This window comes from Asterias rubens, chromosome 2, assembly GCF_902459465.1.
Source record: "Asterias rubens chromosome 2, eAstRub1.3, whole genome shotgun sequence".
NCBI lineage: Eukaryota > Metazoa > Echinodermata > Asteroidea > Forcipulatida > Asteriidae > Asterias > Asterias rubens.
In genome coordinates, this window is record NC_047063.1 from 11,667,580 (window position 1) to 11,688,134 (window position 20,555).

Sequence of the window (20,555 nt, forward strand, 5' to 3'; positions counted from 1 at the left end):
TCCTATTTCATTCATTCATTCATTCATTCATTCATTCATTTTTATTAAAAAACCAACTGGCAGCACGAAGCTGAATAATGTGGCATTACAAGATAACAATATTGATAAAAATAGCATAGATACAAAAACAAAAATTGCACCACCGCGGGGTACAAAGGAACCTTATATAAAAAGACGACAATAAGTAAAAATAAATATTAGATAAACCACTAAAAGACACTTTAAAAAATGCACAGGGTGTTGAGGGAACCCTCTTGTACATTGAAACCCCACTATGGAATAAACCAGCTAAAAAAGAGAAACCCTAGCAGTTAAAACAATGATAGCAAAAAAGGGAAAACAAATTTGATAAAACAGAAAAGATGGTTGAGCGATTACCATTTGAAAAGAAAGCACTGCTTACCGTTATATAAGCACATAGCAAGAATAAGAGTCGAGTTTCTTGCGTGTTCACCATGAATCTCTAATTTTCTAGCTAACCTCCTTTTACTGTGCATCTGAAAGCACATCAAATTAACGCAACAAGGGTGTTTATTTCTTTTCATTATTCTCTGGCAACTTCGATGACCAATTAAGCCCAAACTTTCACAGGCTTGTTTATGCAGCATATGTTGGGATACGTAAGTGTTCAGAAAACTCGTATTTGACCATTTCCACCGTGCCTTTAACCCAATGTGTTTCATGACATCATTAAAGGAAACTACGGGCATCATCTTAAAGTTGCTGATTGAGAGAGGTAGGGGAAAGAATGAGGGGTGTCATTTGTCTTCTGGCATCTAAAACAGCAAGGATACTGGTTATAAGTTGACCCCATGCTTGATATGACTGAAAAGATTTAATAATACACTTCGATTTTCCAGGTGAACACCCCACAATGTTGTCCTATAACCCCTTTACCAACAACTTTTTAATATTGGGGAAAAAAGACAAATACTGATGGTTCTCAACAAATGATTTTATTGAATTCCATCCACAATGAATCAAATATTCATACAGTTAAAAAAATGTCCATACAACTCATATTTTTAGTTATGTGACACAAATAAGTAAACAATAAATCGCATAGTGTACATTACTTAAATTATTTACAACATCACACAAATAAAGTACAAAGGCTAACATAAACAAGAACAAAAAAACCACAAAAAAAACCCAAAAAACCCAAAACACACAAACAAACAAACAAACAACACAGCTCAACAAACAGACACAACCTCAAACAAAATTAACCAATAAATAAATAAAAACAAATTATACCAGGATTAAAAAAACATTTGGATTAGTTTTTTATCAACACATAAAAACAACCACCGTTCTAATTATTCTTAACTTTTAAACAGACAAGTTAGTGTCGCCAAGCTGACCCATTATCATAACCAACCTGTGCAAACTTAAAGGCACTGGACGCTATTGGCAAAGTATTTTTTAGCAATTAAAAACTTACTTGGTAACAAGCAATTGAGAGCTGTTGAGATAGTATAAAACATTTTGAGAATTGGCTCTCTCTGAAGTAATGTAGTTTCTTTTGAGAAAGAGGTAATTTCTACTTGGGGGAAACAGGCTTTGCTCTATTTACCCCCAACAAACCACAGTCATATCAGTTACTAGTGTCTTAGTATTTTAATGTTTTATGTTGTGAATTTATCCAACAAAGAGAAGGCACTATAATTGCTTAGTTTTTAGGCACGATTTACAGACAAACTTTGTGGCTTTAACTTGGAATACTTTGGATAGCTGTAAGTATGCCTCGCAGCACAGCAAAGTCAATTAGTGTGACTTAATATTGAGTTAATGTTCTGCAGTTTACTACCGTCTGATATGTTGAATCTTATATGTGATCATCTGATAATGTAATCCTTCAATTTTACACATTAAATTAATATTAGTAAAATAAATAAGGGAATAGAAGTAATTACAGTGTAGACACTGCTCTAGAATTGCAACGTTTACTGGTTCGATCCCACCCGAGTAATATGCCTGTGATATTTATCACAGAGCCCGGGAAAAAGTATTAAGTGCTCACACACTTGGGTGTATATGGTGTGAAAAAACAACAACACATTTTTGGACGATCTTGTCCCCTAAATTCTGCCCTTGATAGTACTTTTTTCATCAACACTTTATGACAGAGCAGAACCTCATAATATGGAACTAAAAACTGTTGTACAAAGTTTGATGTGCTTGCCAGTTTCATTGCTGATTAAACAACGAAGCTATTGAAAACTACTGGTTGGAGACCTTTGACCTGAAATATCTGCATCATTTGAGGTATTATTACTTGGTTCTTCAGTCCAATAGATTATATTATAAAGTAAATAAATGTTTTGAAATTTGTTAACATTGACTATAAGGATTGGCCCCAATAACTCGGAATAGACAGACAACTACCTTTGAAAGGGAACATAGACATGTTGCAGATAAACTTCACTTTAGATGCCTTAGAGATATCTGGTATTTCTGGTGAGTTGTTTTTTGTGCTCAAATCACAAGATTGGTAACTGTGCAAGACCTTATACCCTGCAAGTAACTACTAAAAAAAAATTGATTGGAAAGATGTTGTAAAAGTAGAATACAATGATCCACACAAATTTGCCTCGAAATTGCGTGGTTTGGTTTGCGAACCAACACGGTCGGCCATTTATAAATGGCCGACCGTGTTAGTCGACGAGGTAAAAAGGAAAACCGTGCAATTTTGAGGCATGTTTGTGTGGATCGCTGTATTTTACTTTTACAACATCTTTCTACCCATATGCATTTTATAACCAACGGTTACAAATGTTTTTCAAAGACCAACTCAACCGATCCAAGGAAACGTGTTCCTTTAAAGTCACAGGACAGAGCATTGTCAAAATTAGGTCCTGAAGGGGAAGGTTGAAGGTCCCCCCAACCTTAAGTTGTTGTACAGAGTGGTTTATTTGGAAGAGTTGCTAGTGTTTGTTGCTAGAGTTGCTAGTGTTTGGGCCTACTGCTTGATCTATTTGGGTGGGAATGTTCAAAGGAATGCAAATAAAGGAACAGATAAATAGAATTATTAAAGCAGTAGGAAGGATTATTGGGGAGTCGCGGCCACTAGTTGGCACAGTATATGGGGATCTGCTGGCTGGCACCCTAACTATGCTACTAAATGATGCTATTCATCCGCTTCATGATGTGCTTGCCAACCAGCTGATCCCAAGGTCTGGTCGCATGCGACTGCCATATAGGGGGGGGGGCTACAGCAGCATGCAATGCAAACGTTCCCCCCTTCCTCATCTCCAAACATGGTAGATGGAAGATAGAAGTTGCCCGAAACGCCTATCTTAAGTTGGACCCCGCTACAACAATGAAAACTTCCCAATCACTTAGAATATAAATTTTGTATTAAAACCATCATGATACAATTATTGTTGTCGTTTTTGCACTGTTAAAATCGTTAATGTTTCTATCCCACAGATAAATTACATATGAGGAAGGAGTTGTCGAGTTGAAGGAGTTGTGGTAGGCTGGTTGTCTGCACCACTTTGCTGATAAAACTATAATTTCATGTGTTATTTTTAAATTTCAAATCTCCTAGAAGGTTTGGTTTGATATGGCTGATTCAGCCGGGGGATGCATAAAAACCATGTTCAGTGAAGATCATTACCAAAGTCAGAACAACGCCCAAGTCAGAGCAAATTGACTTCATATATTCAACATGAGAAAAAAAATGTCCTCCAAGGTTGACACACATCCCCTCGCTAATAAGGTTGACAGGAGAAGTGGCAGGCTTACGGATGACCAGCAGGACCAGAAGTTTGAGTGGCTGGAAGCCACCCCAGCCATCTACTATATGAGTCATGAGGACTACAAGAAACGTCAACAACTCTTTGGTGAGCAGGCACCCAGGATGGAGGACCAAGACTTAGATGATTCAAAACTAATCCTTTGGTTCAAAAGCTGTAGAACAGTGATCAGCAAATGTACACATAGGAAGTCTGGCTCAAATTGGACTCCTGTCACCAATGGGACCACCAATGAAACAAACCTCTGGGAGAAGAGGTTCCATGAGGTGGTGAGGCACACACGAGGGAGAGCCCGAGACCTTGTGCACAACCTTGAGTGTCGAGGGCTGGAAACCACAGAAGCCGCCCTTACCGAGTTGCTAGAAGAGTTTGCAGTGGGGAGCATGGCCACAACATCGGAAGCGACATTCTTCTCTCAAGTACAAAAAACAGACGAGACGACCAACGACTTCGCTATAGCTCTCGAGGCCTTGCTGAGGCATGTGGAAGATATAAACCGACGCCAGGGAAGACAATGGGGACAGTTAGACGAGGACCGGGACCTACTCCTCACGACCCAGTTCATGAAGGGGTTGCAGAGCGACAGTGTGAGACAGAGACTGGCCCCGCTGCAACCAAGAACACAGCCTTCAGATCCCTCCGACAAAAGCTCCAGGTCATCACTGAGGAAGCGAGGCATGTCAGAGAGGTTAGACGGCAGAGGTACTAGATTAATCAGCACACAACCAACTCTTAGTAGTACCAGTTACAGAGTTCCGGCGATTCCACTTTGGACAGGCACCAATGTGATCCTCACCTTACAAGATTCCATCCACAAGAAGTATGGCAGGGGATTGATGTCCAAGATGAAGAAAGAGTCCTTTGCTTGGCATTCAGCTTTCCAGTGCGTCAACAGTGATGGCACAGACGTTGATCTCCTACCAATGGAGAGATTGGTCATCTCCGCTACACAGGGCAATGTCCGTTTTTTTTATTTTAGTGCACCTTATATTGATGCAGTCCAGTTATCACAGGAGTGATAGTACAGGGTCATACAACTCATTTTATGTCAACATTCAATGTGCAGTACAGCGACCACGACAGAAGCTCACAAAGCTATAACAATTTATAGTGCATCATATTGATGCAGTCCACTTGTCACAGGAGTGATTGTACAGAGTCATACAACTCATTACTTGTCAACATTCAGCGTTCAGTACAGCGATTACGAAAACTCAGGAAGCCGAAAAGATTTAGTCCATACCGAAGATACGATACAGGTACTTTAATACACTATCCTATTGATGCATTCCAGTTATCACAAGAGTGATAGTACAGGGTCATACAAGTCATTATGTGTCAATGTTGGGCTTGTAGGACAACGAAGACGGAAGCTCAGAAAGCTAGAAAGATTTAGTCCATTACAATGGAGAAACAATACAGGTAATAATACTGTATCCCCCCTGTAAGATAGAATGTATTGTTTCTTCATAAGAATCATATTGATGCAGTCCAGTTGTCACGGGAGTGATTGTACAGAGTCATACAACTCATTACATGTCCACATTCATCATGCAGTACAGCGAAGACGGAAGCTCCGAAAGCTGGAAAGATTTAGTCCATTACAATGGAGAGAAACAATACAGGCATTACTACTGTATCCCCCCTGTAAGATGGAATGTATTGTCTCTTCATAAATATCATATTGATGCAGTCCAGTTGTCACAGGAGTGATTGTACAGAGTCATACAACTCATTACATGTTAACATTCAGCATTCAGTACAGCGAAGACGGAAGCTCAGAAAGCTTGACAGATTTAGTCCATTACAATGGAGAAACAATACAGGTAATAATACTGTATCCCCCCTGTAAGATAGAATGTATTGTCTGTTCATAAGAATCATATTGAATATCAGGCCGGAAAACTGCACAAATATGTGCCTTTACTAAAGTAAATCTAGAAATCTGGTCCATTTTGAAACAAGCAATGCGCGCACGCGATGTTAAGTTACAAAAGATTCAATATGCTTTTGTTCATGAGTTCATAGCTATTTCTATGGTAGCCGATGAGCTTTTGAAAGCTCATAAAAGGCAGAAGCCAGCATTGACTCTGCAAAGCTAATCCGTGGGCTCATTGATGCCATAACTGTCTTGGCAGTGGCAATGCTTTGTTGAACTTGCGCGGGCGAGACGCAAGTCGCCCAGATTTACGCAAAAGCAAAATGGAGCCTGTGCAATCAAACAGTCTCAAGCAACTGACATTTAAACTTAGTTGTTTATTTGCTTTAACCACTTTCAAATGACGCAGACATTGTCCTAATGTGATGTTTCTAATATGTTGATTTTATAGACAAGCAAGTGATAATAAAGAGCACAGAAACAATCAAGACCTCTAAGCCGGGTAAGCACCTGCCAGTTTTGGTTCTTTCATCTTACCCACAAGATAGCAAAATTTGTGTAATCGGAACTTTATTTGAGTACTTAAATCGTACAAATCCGATTTGTAAGTGTAATAAACTGTTTATAAGTTGTTCACCCCACATAAAGGAGTGGGTCCTCTCACCAATTGCACGATGGCTGAAACTGTGTTGAACAAATTCAGGGATTTAAGGCACATGTTCGGTCTGCTTCTACATCAGCAGCCGCAAGCAAAGGTGTTCCAGTAGATTTCATTTTATAAACAGCGGGGTGGTAATCGGCCACAAACTTTGCTAAGTTTTACAACAGCTATTAGCAGGTGGTTAAAGATGTCCGTGCATATCCGTAAACGTAGAGATTTAAAAAACTTATCCTTTATTGCCAAGCAGTTAGTTTTTGACACTTCTTAGTCTAGTTGTAATTTTCTAAGCAATTTTAAGATTAACAGCAGGCATTCCGACATTCTTGCGGTAAACCTAGAACAGATTCTTATAAATATTCTACAGTTATACGTTTTCCAAAAGCGATTACTGAACTTAAAACAGAAACCAGAAACTCATTAACTCTTCATTCATTCCAGACGTTTCCTTCCATCTTGCGAGATGATTTAGCAAACTAAGTTCGTTTTGGTTCGGCTCTGCATTAAAACAAGGTTGTTAGTTTTTTAGTATATTGTTTCAATCTGGTCTTGATCTTTCAGTAGAGGCCTCATGCCTAAATAGCCCCCCTAAATTTTCATTATGCCCCTCCCCCGAAATATTAAACTATTATGCCCCCTCTAATTGTTCAACAGCTGCTTGACAGCATCCCTTTGTTTCAACAGCCATAGTTTTAACAAATCAGAAGCCTAGAAATAAAGTCAGTGAGTAAGTATTATGGGATCACCATGTGCACCACACACAGCATGCCATGCCATGCCATCATGTCATATTGGATGTGATGTTGCAGTTAGTGCACTAGCCCTAACAATCCTTAACCCTACAAAATCAAACAGGCTAAAGTGTTGAACTTTGATAGATCAGGTATGGCCCAGTTAGGATTGGGTGTTTCATTCTGTGGGGTTGTGTATCATTGCTATCTAGCAGTGCTGTTGAGATTTGATTGAATGGGTATGGTGGATGTGTCAAATGTAGTGTCTGGCATTGCTCTATCCTCCAAGGTCTACTGATGTGTAATTTTGTTTGAGTGGGGAAGGTTGAGGTGATTAGTATTAGGATATGTGTGGGGATGGTGTGTGGGAGGGTATGTGTGGGGATGGTGTGTGGCTTGTAGCAAACAAGTCACCAGGGTGACTGGTGGTAGTTAAGATTTATGTGTGCTTGTCCTTTTTTCTTGCCATAGGTCTTGGAAATGTTTACTTTGTAATAAACAATGCATAAGGCAGGTGGATGGACTCTACCATTGAAATTGAGGTAGTTTCAAAAAGTAATTGTACTTTTTATTTGTTATTGTTATCTAAAAAAGCGTATTTCACAAATTTCTATAAAATGTTACATAATCTAAAGTACTGTGATGTAATAGTTATGAATTAAAATTTCAATAACAATGGCACCATTTCCTATAAATATGAGGGTTTTCTTAGCTTCATCACCCAGTCTTCAAGTGACTACAGTGATAACAACATGACAGCTCGTGAAGCAAGATTGCTACAGCAGAATTTGAGAAGTGAGGAAGTGGATGGGTTTGTAGAGTCCATGATGGGAAAGAAGAAAACCGAGAGACAGCGCCGGAGTGAGGATGAAGGAGTGGTCAAGGGAAAGAAAGGAGGAGGAAAGGGGAAAGCCAAGGCGAAAGGAAAAGGAAAGATCAAGGTTCGTCGACCAAGGGAGACCGAAAAAGCAAAGTTAGAGCGGCTCTATAAGGAGGAATGTGACGGGCTTCGTCAAGCCATTCGGGATAGTGTAAAGAGGAGTGGCATATCTATGTCAAGAGGAAGTTATCGAGCCATTGCTGAAACCTCTGAGAGTGAGGAAGAGGAGTTCCTAGACAGAGCAGTGGCAGAGGCAGCATGATCGCCCCCAGCTTGTGATGAGCAAGCAGACGCCATGGAGGTTGAGGAGACAGGAGAGGAGACAGGAGAAGAGACAGGAGAAGAGAGGGGGGAAACTTCACAGATAGAGACGGGAGGCAGTGAGGAGACAGCAGAGGAGGAGAACAGGGGAGAAATTGCCAGGGGAGATGGGGGAGGAGAAGAGGAGGAGACTGCCGAGGAAGATAACACTGGACCATCCACACGACCACCCAAGACCAAAACCCCCTGAAAAAAGAAGACTAAGCAAGTTCCACTACCCGACTCCGACAACGACCCGGACCCGCCATCCGCCTACCAAGATGACTATGCCCCCGATGAGGCAGGTTGGACTAGAAGCCTCGAGGACGTCCGCATTAGATCGTTCAGAGGGAAGAAACCCCATGGGCTGAAATTTACAAAGAAAGAGTCGCCGCTTAAGTATTTTTTGAAGTTTTTTCCTTTGGCTTTGTTTACCATGATCGTCACTTGGACCAACAAGAGCTTACGTAAAGGCAGGCAGCGACCAACATCACTACAAGAAATTAGAGCATGGGTAGGGATCCACCTGATGATGGGCCTGGTAAAAATCAACAACTACAAGGACTACTGGTCTTCTCATCCTGGGCTGCGCAACAAGCTAATTTCACAGACCATGAAGCGCCATCGATTTGATGCCCTGAGTCAGCACATCTCCTGCAATGACTCGGACAAAAACCCAGATCTGATACGTGACAAAGTTCATCGCTACCATGCCAAGAAGAAATCCCCACTTCATCCAATCCTGCCTGCATGGGACAAGGTGCGCCGAAAATGTCTCAGAAACTACAAACCACACCGGGAGCTGAGTCTCGACGAGGCCATGGTGAAATACCGTGGTTTTAAAGCCAGTGTAAGGAAGTTTTTTATGCCCTTCAAGCCAATTCGCACTGGATTTAAGATATATGTCCTCGCTGAGGCAGCCACGGGATTCTTCATCAACTTCACTATTCATCCCCACGGAGGAACCCCTACAAAGATGGTAGACATTGTGATGGCGACAGCAAAGCATCAACTCAACCTTTACCATCACATTTTCACAGACCGGCTCTACACCTCAGTTTCCCTGGCTCGTACCCTCCTCGCTAAGCGTACCTATCTGACTGGTGCTGTCAAGAGTAATAGTAAAGGGCTACCAAAGGACTTCACAACATCACAGAGTAATCCAAATCACAAAAAGGTCAAGCACTTGAACACCTGCGAAAGGGGAACCTTTTATACCCGCCAGAACGGCCAACTGACATCATGCCTTTGGAAAGACAGCAAAGTCATGATGCTCCTGTCATCTGCACACCAAGGTTGGAGGGATCCAAACACAGGCACGGTGGTGCGCAAAGTGGCCAACGCAGATGGACGACTTAAGAAGAAGTGTATTCCTGCCCCACCCCAAGCGGTTGACTACACTAAGAACATGGGAGGCGTCGACAAGGGTGACCAACTCAGATCATACCACACTTGTTCACGGAAGTCGCAAGAGTGCAGGCCACGTCTCCGTGAAGATGCCAGGTCGGAATGCAAGATGGTGTAGGTGGTGTCGGCTGAAGAAACGCCTTACTAAGTCAGGACATCCCAAGTCAACACGCCGAGGTTGCAATGTGTGTGGAGTCAACCTATGTCCAGGAAGATGCTTCATGGAATTCCATTCCATCAAAGAAAGAGAGGCAGACTCCACCACAAGCACCACCGACTAGATCTACATGCACCACCAACAAGGCAGCCACTGACCGCCCCTCCCAACCAAAAAAGAAAAAAGAAAAAAGAAAAAAAAAAAGGAAGGATGAAAAAATAAATAGAAAAACAAACAAAAAACAACAAAAAGGACAATGATGATCTATGAAGCTAACAGTGCGAAACCCAAGTTGAGCTTGAAATGAACTGAGCCCTAACAAAATTTTACTCCACATAAAAAAATAGTGTACAGTGTACATACATAATTGTTTGATTATGTTGTATTAGGTACTCTGTGATTTCACTGATCTTTTTGTACACACACCATGTGTACACACTCCAACAAAATCAAACAAAGACGGCCTGTTGGAGTTTGTTAGGTTGTGTATTCTCCCCTTTGAGCAGACTGTTTCATTTTGTTTGATTGGGTCATTTCCCAGTACATGGTGGTAAAAGCTGTTGGAATGTGTTGGGTTAGGGATTGATTCTAGTAAAAACCTTTTGGGGGTTAGGGCTAGAGAAATTAAAACTGTGAAGCCCTACTTACTGTGTTTTCTGTTCACATCCTTTCAATACAGAATTTGTCATATCTTCTTCAAATTAATGCGCACCTTGGAGTAAACCTAAGTTTACGACGGGTGTAACATTTGGCACCTCCAACGGGACAGGTGTGTTGCAACATTATATCTAATGTAATGTTCAACGACAGAGCCTGTCCAGTGACCATGAACCCAAGACCCAGGCTGCAGTAGTACAGAGTGGGGACAGGAAGAGAGCCAACAAGGTGGAGAAGACGGCTATGGAGTCCTGCCAGCAGTTGATGAGCCAGGTTAATGCCTTAGACAGAGATCAGTTACTGCAGACATACAAGTTCTTGGACCTCTCTGGGTACGATGCAGTTGCAGAACTGGAAAACAACGCCCCCCCCCCCCTCCTGATTATAGAAAACAACCACCATCTCATCAGAGACGAGATAGATGAGATGGATGACCAAGGTGTGGAAAGCTTCAAGCAATTAGAAGACTTTCTAAAGATTTTCGTCCCTGAGGCCCAGCCGTCCTCAATCTCAACTAGAAGTTGGAGAACCACCACTCAATGCTGAAACAGGAGCCAAAGCAAGAAACCAATCCCATCACGCCCAGCAGTTTGATGAAACTAGCCAGACAAGAGTTCAAGATTTCAGGCCAAATAGGAGAGCCGGGCCAGAAAGATAAGTTGTCATTCTCCAGCCTGGCACACCAGATCGAGAACGGTCGTCTGAAGGGGCACTCAGAACGTGTGATTGTTCTCGCGCTACCTAGTCTCCGTCAGGTCTTAGGACCCGATTTATGAAAGAAGGATGCAACCGAGTTATATCAGCAGCTGTCCTGTGTAACATTTCCTTAAATTTCTTTTTTGCATGTTCACATTTTTATTTCATCTTTTGATTGTATTTATTTATTTATTATGTTACTCCCCCCCCCCCCCCCCACCACCATTTAATCACGCCTTCGGGTTACTGCTTATTTTTGTCAATTAAGGGCTTTATTTTTAATGTGGCATGTTTTATACTGTAATTTTTGTTTATAACGTTTTTGTATTGCTTTATACTTTAAAGTCATTATAAGCCATCTTTTGTTTTAATTTTTACTACAATTTTTGAGTGTTTAATGTATAGTAAAATATTTACCTTTTTATGAGCTAATGTAGGTCTGGGAGGGCACATTTGTTTTTTATGACAGTTTTTGGTTACTTTTGCCCTTCCCTGGACGGCCTGTGCTTGTGTTATTGTTTTGTCTGAAGAATTAAAATATACTTGTCTTACATGGCCATCCAACCGCGACACTGGCTGACCTTCGAACTCTTTTCATTTGTTTCATTACTTATTCAGAGATGCCAAGTCCAGAGGCCAGCTATGCGTGAGATTTTTCAAAGCCCAACCCCCTGGTTGAATCCATGACTGTTTCATTAAGCATGCACCTGTGGGAAGAGTTAGTCTTCATGACTGTTTCAGAAAATGGTTGCTGTGCGTGTGAGCGTGAGACAGAGCCCAAATGCGTGAGTCTCACGCCTAATGCGTGAGACTTGGTAGGTCTGCTTATGCCGTATTTTTGAGATATGACAACATCAGTCAGTTTAGACGACGGTATTGTATATTTACACCACATCGTCTCGTGTTACATCTACAGAAATCTAAAACGGATCAACTCCATCAGATAGTCTCGTGTTACATCTACAGAAATCTAAAACGGATCAACTCCATCAGATCGTCTCGTGTTACATCTACAGAAATCTAAAACGGATCAACTCCATCAGATCGTCTCGTGTTACATCTACAGAACTCTAAAATGGATCAACTCCATCAGATCGTCTCGTGTTACATCTACAGAAATTTAAAACGGATCAACTCCATCAGGGCGACAAAGTCATAATAGCAAGAACATATAAACCAACGTGTCCAGTCATTATTGCCGAGCGATGTTAAAACACCCTGTCAGATCCACCCGACTCAGACTAACACCTTCAAAAAGAGGACTTGTATACCCACTAAGCACAGCCTGAGTTACACACGGGCACGCGAAACCGTCCTACAAGCCTTGCAGCCATTGGTTCCCGACATTGGACGATACGGACTCCACAGTCTCTGATCAGGTGGAGCAACGGCTGCGAGCAATGCTCATCTCCCCCTCACTCTGATATCTCGTCACGGTAGATGGAAAACAGAAAAAGCTCAGATGCCTACATCAAACCTAGCCCTGATTCCACGCCAATAGTACCAAAGAACCTAGGAATTTAAAACCACTTTGATTGAATTTGAGAAGAATTTAATAAATGATTATGCCTGAGTTGGGCAATTTGCAACCAACTTGTAATGTATTATATTGAATTTGAATGATTTTGATTGAGTTACGCAATTTGTAAATAACTTGTATTGTATTATATTGAATTTGTATGAATTTGAGAAGAATTTGAATGATTTTGATTGAGTTACGCAATTTGTAACCAACTTGTATTGTATTGTATTGTATTGAATTTTGTTAACCAAACAATGCATCTTCGTGCTATTTATTTATTGTTTGCTTGTTTTATTCATTTACCATAAGGTAGATTTAGAAAAGAAATACATTTTCTGACGTAGGAATGTAGGAAGAAAGTTACCTGGAAGGTAGGGTGGCTCTCACACTACCTAGTCTCCGTCAGGTCTTACGATCCGATTTAGGAGAGAAGGATGCAACCGAGTTATATCAGCAGCTGTACCGTGTAACATTTCCTTCAGTTTCATTTTTGCATGTACACATTTTTATTTCATCTTTTGATTGTATTTATTCATTAATTTACTAACCCCCCCCCACCCCCATTTCATCTTGCATTGGTGTTTATGCTTATTTTTGTCAATTAAGGGCTTTAGTTTTAATGTGGTATGTTTTATACTGCAGTTTTTGTTTATATCGTTTTTGTTTTGCTTTACACTTTAAAGTCATTATAAGCCATCTTTTGTTTTAATTTTTACTGCAATTTTTAAGTGTTTAATGTATAGTATATAAATGTTTACCTTTTTATGAGCTAATGTAGGTCTGGGAGGGCACATGTTTTTTAATGACAGTTTATTGTTACTTATTTGACCTTCCCCGGACGGCCTGTGCTTGTTTTATTGTTTTGTCTAAAGAATTAAAATAAAATTAAAATAAATAAAATCTGTGATCAATGGTTCTGCTACTGGAACTTCTGTGAATCTATCAGGCAATCGGAATGTAACAGGTATATTATACACATTCATCTGATAATCAACTCCCACATAACGTGGAAGTTGATAATAAGAATAACTCCTCTTCCAACAGGCGCATGCTTGGTAAACATGAAAACAGTCGTGGATTCAAGCAGATATTATAGCCACCTCCATGAGTGTGGAAAAGAAATGGATGATGGACCAATAACCACTTCTTAATCACAGTGCTGTTATGTTTGATGAATTTTTACCATTTCAAGATGATGTTCAGAAGTCATTGTATCAATATGTTGATGGTTTTAATTTAGTTTTGCTTGTTTGGCTTGCCCTATGCGCTCACTAATTTGCATTTTACACTTTCATAAAACCGCACCTATGCCATTGTGTTCTATAGCCTAAGTCATTCAAGCGTATTCCTATATAAATGAAGCGCTTTCACAGCCTCTCCATTCAGGTGAACTCACACACACTGAGTACATATCACTTATTTGTGCATATATTAAAAGCCATATATGGACTTCGAGTGACCATGAAGCAGCTTTACAAGCTAGCCAAGAAGGCACCACTGCCGACAGTAAGCAAAAAATCAGAATCGCTGATTCCAGTAAGGCTGGCTGGGAAACCATTTTCCACCTGGATCTGACTTGGAAATAATCTTAGATACAAAAACCTGTCACAACCCGACTTGGAAATACCGCTAAGGCCTGTTCCAAAGACAGGACAGCATATCCGTGATCATTGGTTCTGCTACCGGAACTACAGTGAATCTACCAGGCAATCAGAATGTAACAGGAGTTATACACATTCATCTTAGCATGGAGGTTATTAGGACAAAAAGAATGGGGAGCTTGAAGACAAGACAGTGTATCCGTGATCATTGGTACTGCCACTGGAACTACAGTGAATCTACCAGCCAATCAGCACAGAGGAAGAGTTCTATATAGGGCTACATTCTGCACAACCTGTTTGTTTGTATTGTTAGGGCAGCTGGATCACAACCTGACTCAGAATTAAACAGAGATACCACAAAGGCCTGTTCCAAAGACAGGACAGCATATCCGTGATCATTGGTTCTGCTACCGGAACTACAGTGAATCTACCAGGCAATCAGCAAAGAGGAAGAGTCCTATATAGGGCTACATTCTGCACAACCTGTTTGTTTGTGTTGTTAGGGCAGCTGGATCACAAACCTGACTCGGAATTAATCAGAGATACCGCAAAAGCCTGTCCCAAGGACAAGACAGCATATCTGTGATCATTGGTTCTGCTACCGGAACTACAGTGAATCTACCAGGCAATCAGAATGTAACAGGTGTTATACACATTCATCTTAGCATGGAGGTTATTAGGTCAAAAAGAATGGGGAGCTTGAGGACAAGACAGTGTATCTGTGATCATTGGTACTGCTACTGGAACTACAGTGAATCTACCAGGCAATCAGAATGTAACAGGTGTTATACACATTCATCTTAGCATGGAGGTTATTAGGACAAACAGAATGGGGAGCTTGAAGACAAGACAGTGTATCCGTGATCATTGGTACTGCTACTGGAACTACAGTGAATCTACCAGGCGATCAGAATGTAACAGGTGTTATACACATTCATCTTAGCATGGAGGTTATTAGGACAAAAAGAATGGGGAGCTTGAAGACAAGACAGCATATCCGTGATCATTGGTTCTGCTACTGGAATTACAGTGAATCTACCAGGCAATCAGAATGTAACAGGAGTTATACACATTCATCTTAGCATGGAGGTTATTAGGACAAAAAGAATGGGGAGCTTGAGGACAAGACAGTGTATCTGTGATCATTGGTACTGCTACTGGAACTACAGTGAATCTACCAGGCAATCAGAATGTAACAGGTGTTATACACATTCATCTTAGCATGGAGGTTATTAGGACAAACAGAATGGGGAGCTTGAAGACAAGACAGTGTATCCGTGATCATTGGTACTGCTACTGGAACTACAGTGAATCTACCAGGCAATCAGAATGTAACAGGTGTTATACACATTCATCTTAGCATGGAGGTTATTAGGGCAAAAAGAATAGGGAGCTTGAGGACAAGACAGCATATCCGTGATCATTGGTACTGCTACTGGAACTACAGTGAATCTACCAGCCAATCAGCACAGAGGAAGAGTTCTATATAGGGCTACATTCTGCACAACCTGTTTGTTTGTATTGTTAGGGCAGCTGGATCACAACCTGACTCAGAATTAAACAGAGATACCACAAAGGCCTGTTCCAAAGACAAGACAGCATATCCGTGATCATTGGTTCTGCTACCGGAACTAGAGTGAATCTACCAGGCAATCAGAATGTAACAGGTGTTATACACATTCATCTTAGCATGGAGGTTATTAGGACAAAAAGAATGGGGAGCTTGAGGACAAGACAGTGTATCCGTGATCATTGGTTCTGCTACCGGAACTACAGTGAATCTACCAGGCAATCAGAATGTAACAGGTGTTATACACATTCATCTTAGCATGGAGGTTATTAGGACAAAAAGAATGGGGAGCTTGAAGACAAGACAGCATATCCGTGATCATTGGTTCTGCTACCGGAACTACAGTGAATCTACCAGGCAATCAGCAAAGAGGAAGAGTCCTATATAGGGCTACACTCTGCACAACCTGGTTGTTTGTATCATTAGGGCAGCTGGATCAAAACTTGGAATTAATCAGAGATACCGCAAAGGCCTGTTTCAAAGACAGGACAGCATATCTGCGATTCATTGGTTCTGCTACTGGAAATGCCAGGAATCTATCAGGCAATCAGAATGTAACAGGTGTCCCTTTTGAAGAGCAAGTGCAGAAGAAAAAGCGGCGTCGGGAAGAGGAGTCGGAGCAACGCCCTGATGGCGTAGCTGACCATTCATCTTAGCATGGAGGTTATTAGTACAAAAAGGATGGGGAGCTTGAAAGTTGTTTGGATATCTGGACCAGCGAGGAGATTCGCAACAAGTTAGATGGAACCACAAGGAATAATAAAGCTGTCTTTAATAACATATCCTCCAAGATGGCAGAGAAAGGGTTTCAGAGATCTCCAAAGGAAATCAAAAACAAAATAAAAAACCTAAGACATGATTACAAGAGGGTAATCGATCACACAAGGAGAAGCGGCATTGCCCCGGAAGGAAACACCATTATTATGATCACTAAGTCCCTTTCAAGGGCTGTAGAACAATGATGTACTAAATCCCCACCCCACAGAAGTGTGGGTGGCTCTACGAGCGAATACTTACCTGAAGAACGAATATTACAAAATTGCATTGTTCCCTATGTCAGCAGGCAAATAGCTAAGAGTTTTGCATACAATAGCACCCTCAAGAGTCCTATCCCCGACGCCCTGTGACATGCTCACCATGTCGTGAATAAATTTCTGTTCCGAAATCGGTGAGATTTGACTGCCTTTTTAGCTTGATAAGAGTGATTATTTGCTTCAGCATGTTTGGCATGTTTGGCATGTTTGGTCAGTGGTAAAGAACAGAGATCGCTCATTGACCTTATATTCACTAGGGAGCAGACAAGCCTAAATTTAATGTGTTAAATGAAAGGACCACATTGTCAGATGACAATTGTATCAGATTCATCATTCCAGATGGTAATTAAACTACAGAACACCAACTCTAATACTAAGTCACATTAATTGACTTCACTGTGCTGCATGCATATACATAATACAGCACATCAATAAAGCATGCACCGTTCCCAGTTTGATTTCTATGGCACACGCAATACAGCTATCCAAAGTTTCCAAAGTAAAGACCTACAAAGTTTGGCTGTAAACAATGCTTACAGTTAACATACACTTTGTACCAACATTTCAGGATGACTTACTGCAGATACATGTAAGAGGACACATGTTTATTAAGTACAATTCAAACTTTTAGCTCTTTGAACCAAGACACTATGAGGCCCGGTTAAAATGTGCACAACTCCTGTAAACATTCGCTGCAAAACCGGCCATGTGACGTCAACATTTGCTTTGCGTTCGCAGGAAGTATGAACCGGGCTCAAGGTCTAAGAATAATAGTAACCATTCACACCCGAGGGCATCTCACTGGGCCTTAAATCATGACTCCCTGGGGAGTATACAGCATGTGCGACAATAATATGCGCTACTCGGCTAAACCAATCACAAGAAGCCAGTTGTGTACATACAAAGAATACACAAGGTACTTTGTAAGTACATATATATGCAGAGACATAAGAATACACAAGGTACTTTGCAAGTACATGTATATGCAGAGACATAAGAATACACAAGGTACTTTGAAAGTACATGTATATGCAGAGACATAAGAATACACAAGGTACTTTGTAAGTACATGTATATGCAGAGACATAAGAATACACAAGGTACTTTGTAAGTACATGTATATGCAGAAACATAAGAATACACAAGGTACTTTGTAAGTACATGTATATGCAGAAACATAAGAATACACAAGGTACTTTGTAAGTACATGTATATGCAGAAACATAAGGATATACAGTCTCCTGACAACTACTAGAGCAAGCTAGTCAAATCGTTGAGAACAATTGAAGAACGCACCCCGCAGTAGTGCAGTTAATATCGACCCTACATGTATAAGCTAGTAGTCCAAGCCAATTTTCTATACCTTCCGCCCAGGTAGTAGTTAAAAAGCAGGACAGTTCTTTTCAGGGCTGAGAAGTCTCCCAACAATGTGATAATCTTCTCCGCAAGACAGTTCTCTAAGAACAAACTCTACCTGGCAAATAGAAACACACATAGTGTTACCGAAAAATCAAATATTAATTGATACCTCACCATGCAATGCCTCAAATCATAGATATACAGAGATATGTGATAATACTAACGCTGTCATCTGTGAGTAAGAAACGTCCAGGTGTCCATCCATTGAGCTGATATCATTTCCTGTGAGGTGAGCTCTATGTGGCCATAAGTAAAAGGCACCAGATTGAACCATGCTGCTAGAACCCACGTTAAGAAGATTGCAATCAAACCGATAAAAACACTTTGCTGAGCAGACGACCTGAGGGGGAATAAAAAAGAAGCATTTCAATGTAAGAGAAAATATTGTCAGGGCCTAGTTTCATAGATCTGCTTAAATTTATTAGATGCATTTAATATAATTTGTTTTTCATAAATAGGGATAAATAAGGATTGTCCTTATATTTTTTCATTTGAATTCTCCAAGTAGGGACATGGTCCCTAGAAAATATGGACAGTTTGAAGGTATGCAAGCTTCAAACAGGATCACATGGATGTATTATATAAGAAAATGTGTGTACTTTACCGAAGTATTGTGGAATAGATCCATTCTGTTGTTGCAGCTAGAAGCATCACTTTACATAGTAGTGCAGGTAAGTAATGATGTAAGAAGAGGGTTCTATCCATTAGGAAGTAGGGTAGATAATTCAGGATCCAACCACCAAGAAACACAACTGAAGTTACTACAAGTCTCTCCCATTCATCTGAAAAGACATTCAGTACAAAGTGCATTAGGGCACTGCAGCCGACTTTATGAAAACGCTAGGATTAATCATATCTGGAGGCACTGGAAAAATAATGATTAGCATAAAACCTTACTTGGTAACGAGTAATGGGGAGCTGTTGATAGTATAAAACATTATGAGAAACGGATCCCTCTGAAGTAACGTAGAAAGAAGTATTTTTCCACAAATTTGATTTTGAGACCTCAGATTTAGAATTTGAGGTCTCGAAATCAAGCATCTGAAAGCACAAAACTTCATGTGACAAGGGTGTTTTTTTTCTTTTATTATTATCTCGCAACTTTGATGACCGATTGAGCTCAAATTTTCACAGGTTGGTTATATTATGCATATGTTGAGATACACCAAGTGAGAAGTCAGTGTCTTTAATGGGTTCAATCTGTTCTAACGTTTACATGGTTTATGGGTACAGAACTTAACTGGTCCCAAGTCCTAAGATTTAAACCCGAGTTAGAAAAGGTTTGGTGAAATTGACGGCTGGACACCTTTGGTAAATGTTAAAGGCCAGTATTCTCACTTGGTGTGTCCCAACATCTGCATAAATTAACAAATCCAGGAAAATCTGGACTCAATTGGTAAGCAAAATTACAAGAGAATAACGAAAGAAAAAAATATGCTCTTGTTGCAAAAATGTGTCTGCTTTTAGATGCCCAATGAAAGGCTTCAGACCTAAAGTCTTTTAATATTCAAGTAAGAAATTAACTCTTTCTCACAAACTACATCACTTCAGAGGAAGCTGTTTCTCACAATGTTTTATACTATCAACAGCTCTCCAGTGCTCGTTACCAGGTAAGTTTTTGTGCCAACAATTATTTTGAGTAATTACCAATAGTGTCCGTTGCCTCTAAAGTGTTTCTAATAATTCATGGTAAACCACAGTTTGCTTGGTCACTATGAGATAATTATTAGAAACTGCAATTTTTTAGAACATTTGACCGTGAGTCAAATAAAATAAAATTGTTTCTGTAGTAAAGTAAGGACAAGGTCTCAACTTGCAGGGTCAGGGCTGTGCCACACAGGACCTCGGTCGCAGTCCTTCATCGCACGGCATGACCACAGGTTTTAAAAGGCCAGTTGAGACCTTGCCCTCACTCTTTTATAGACACCATTTTGTTGTACTTATAAGAAAACATAAAAGCCAAAGACCTTGTGGCCACTCTGTTATTCTCTAATTTTTTTTCCCATTTAGAAATCATTTTAATGTACTTTCAAAGGACAGCATAAAAGCCAAAGACCTTGTCCCCACTCTATTATTACCTTTATTTTTCTCATAAAGAAACAATTTTATTGTGTTTTTATTATTTATCTATTTAATTTCCAGGCTAACAGTGCATTAGAGAGAAATAACACTATAAATAAGACCACAGAGAACAAGCCTGCGGATAACCAAAAAGCAAAAATATGCACCATCTTTAAAGGTGATCTAGACAAAAACAAACTACGAAAGCACATAAAAGTACAA

The 20,555-nt window shown here is 40.4% G+C and overlaps 2 protein-coding genes across 5 annotated transcripts in view; one reads left to right on the forward strand and one right to left on the reverse strand.

The window, feature by feature from the left end:
* Window positions 1-277: 277 nt before the first annotated feature.
* LOC117306978 (protein O-mannosyl-transferase 1-like) overlaps window positions 278-20,555 on the reverse strand; it is a 50,128-nt gene continuing 29,850 nt past the window's right edge. For 3 of the 4 annotated variants that reach the window (XM_033791585.1, XM_033791586.1, XM_033791588.1), the window contains exons 17-19: window positions 18,877-19,054; window positions 18,437-18,612; window positions 278-288 (exon numbers count right to left, since the gene is read on the reverse strand). In XM_033791585.1, coding sequence (XP_033647476.1) covers window positions 18,441-18,612; window positions 18,877-19,054 — 350 coding nt within the window. In that variant the 3' untranslated portion in view covers window positions 278-288; window positions 18,437-18,440. Of the gene's footprint in view, window positions 289-18,242; window positions 18,328-18,436; window positions 18,613-18,876; window positions 19,055-20,555 lie in introns of those variants that run through there. The other variant, XM_033791587.1, reaches the window with a different exon arrangement.
* Window positions 8,424-9,925, forward strand: LOC117303143 (the record flags this gene model as incomplete). Its single annotated transcript, XM_033787254.1, has 1 exon — window positions 8,424-9,925. A coding segment is annotated over one exon (1,311 nt), but the record flags the coding sequence as incomplete, so codon positions are not given.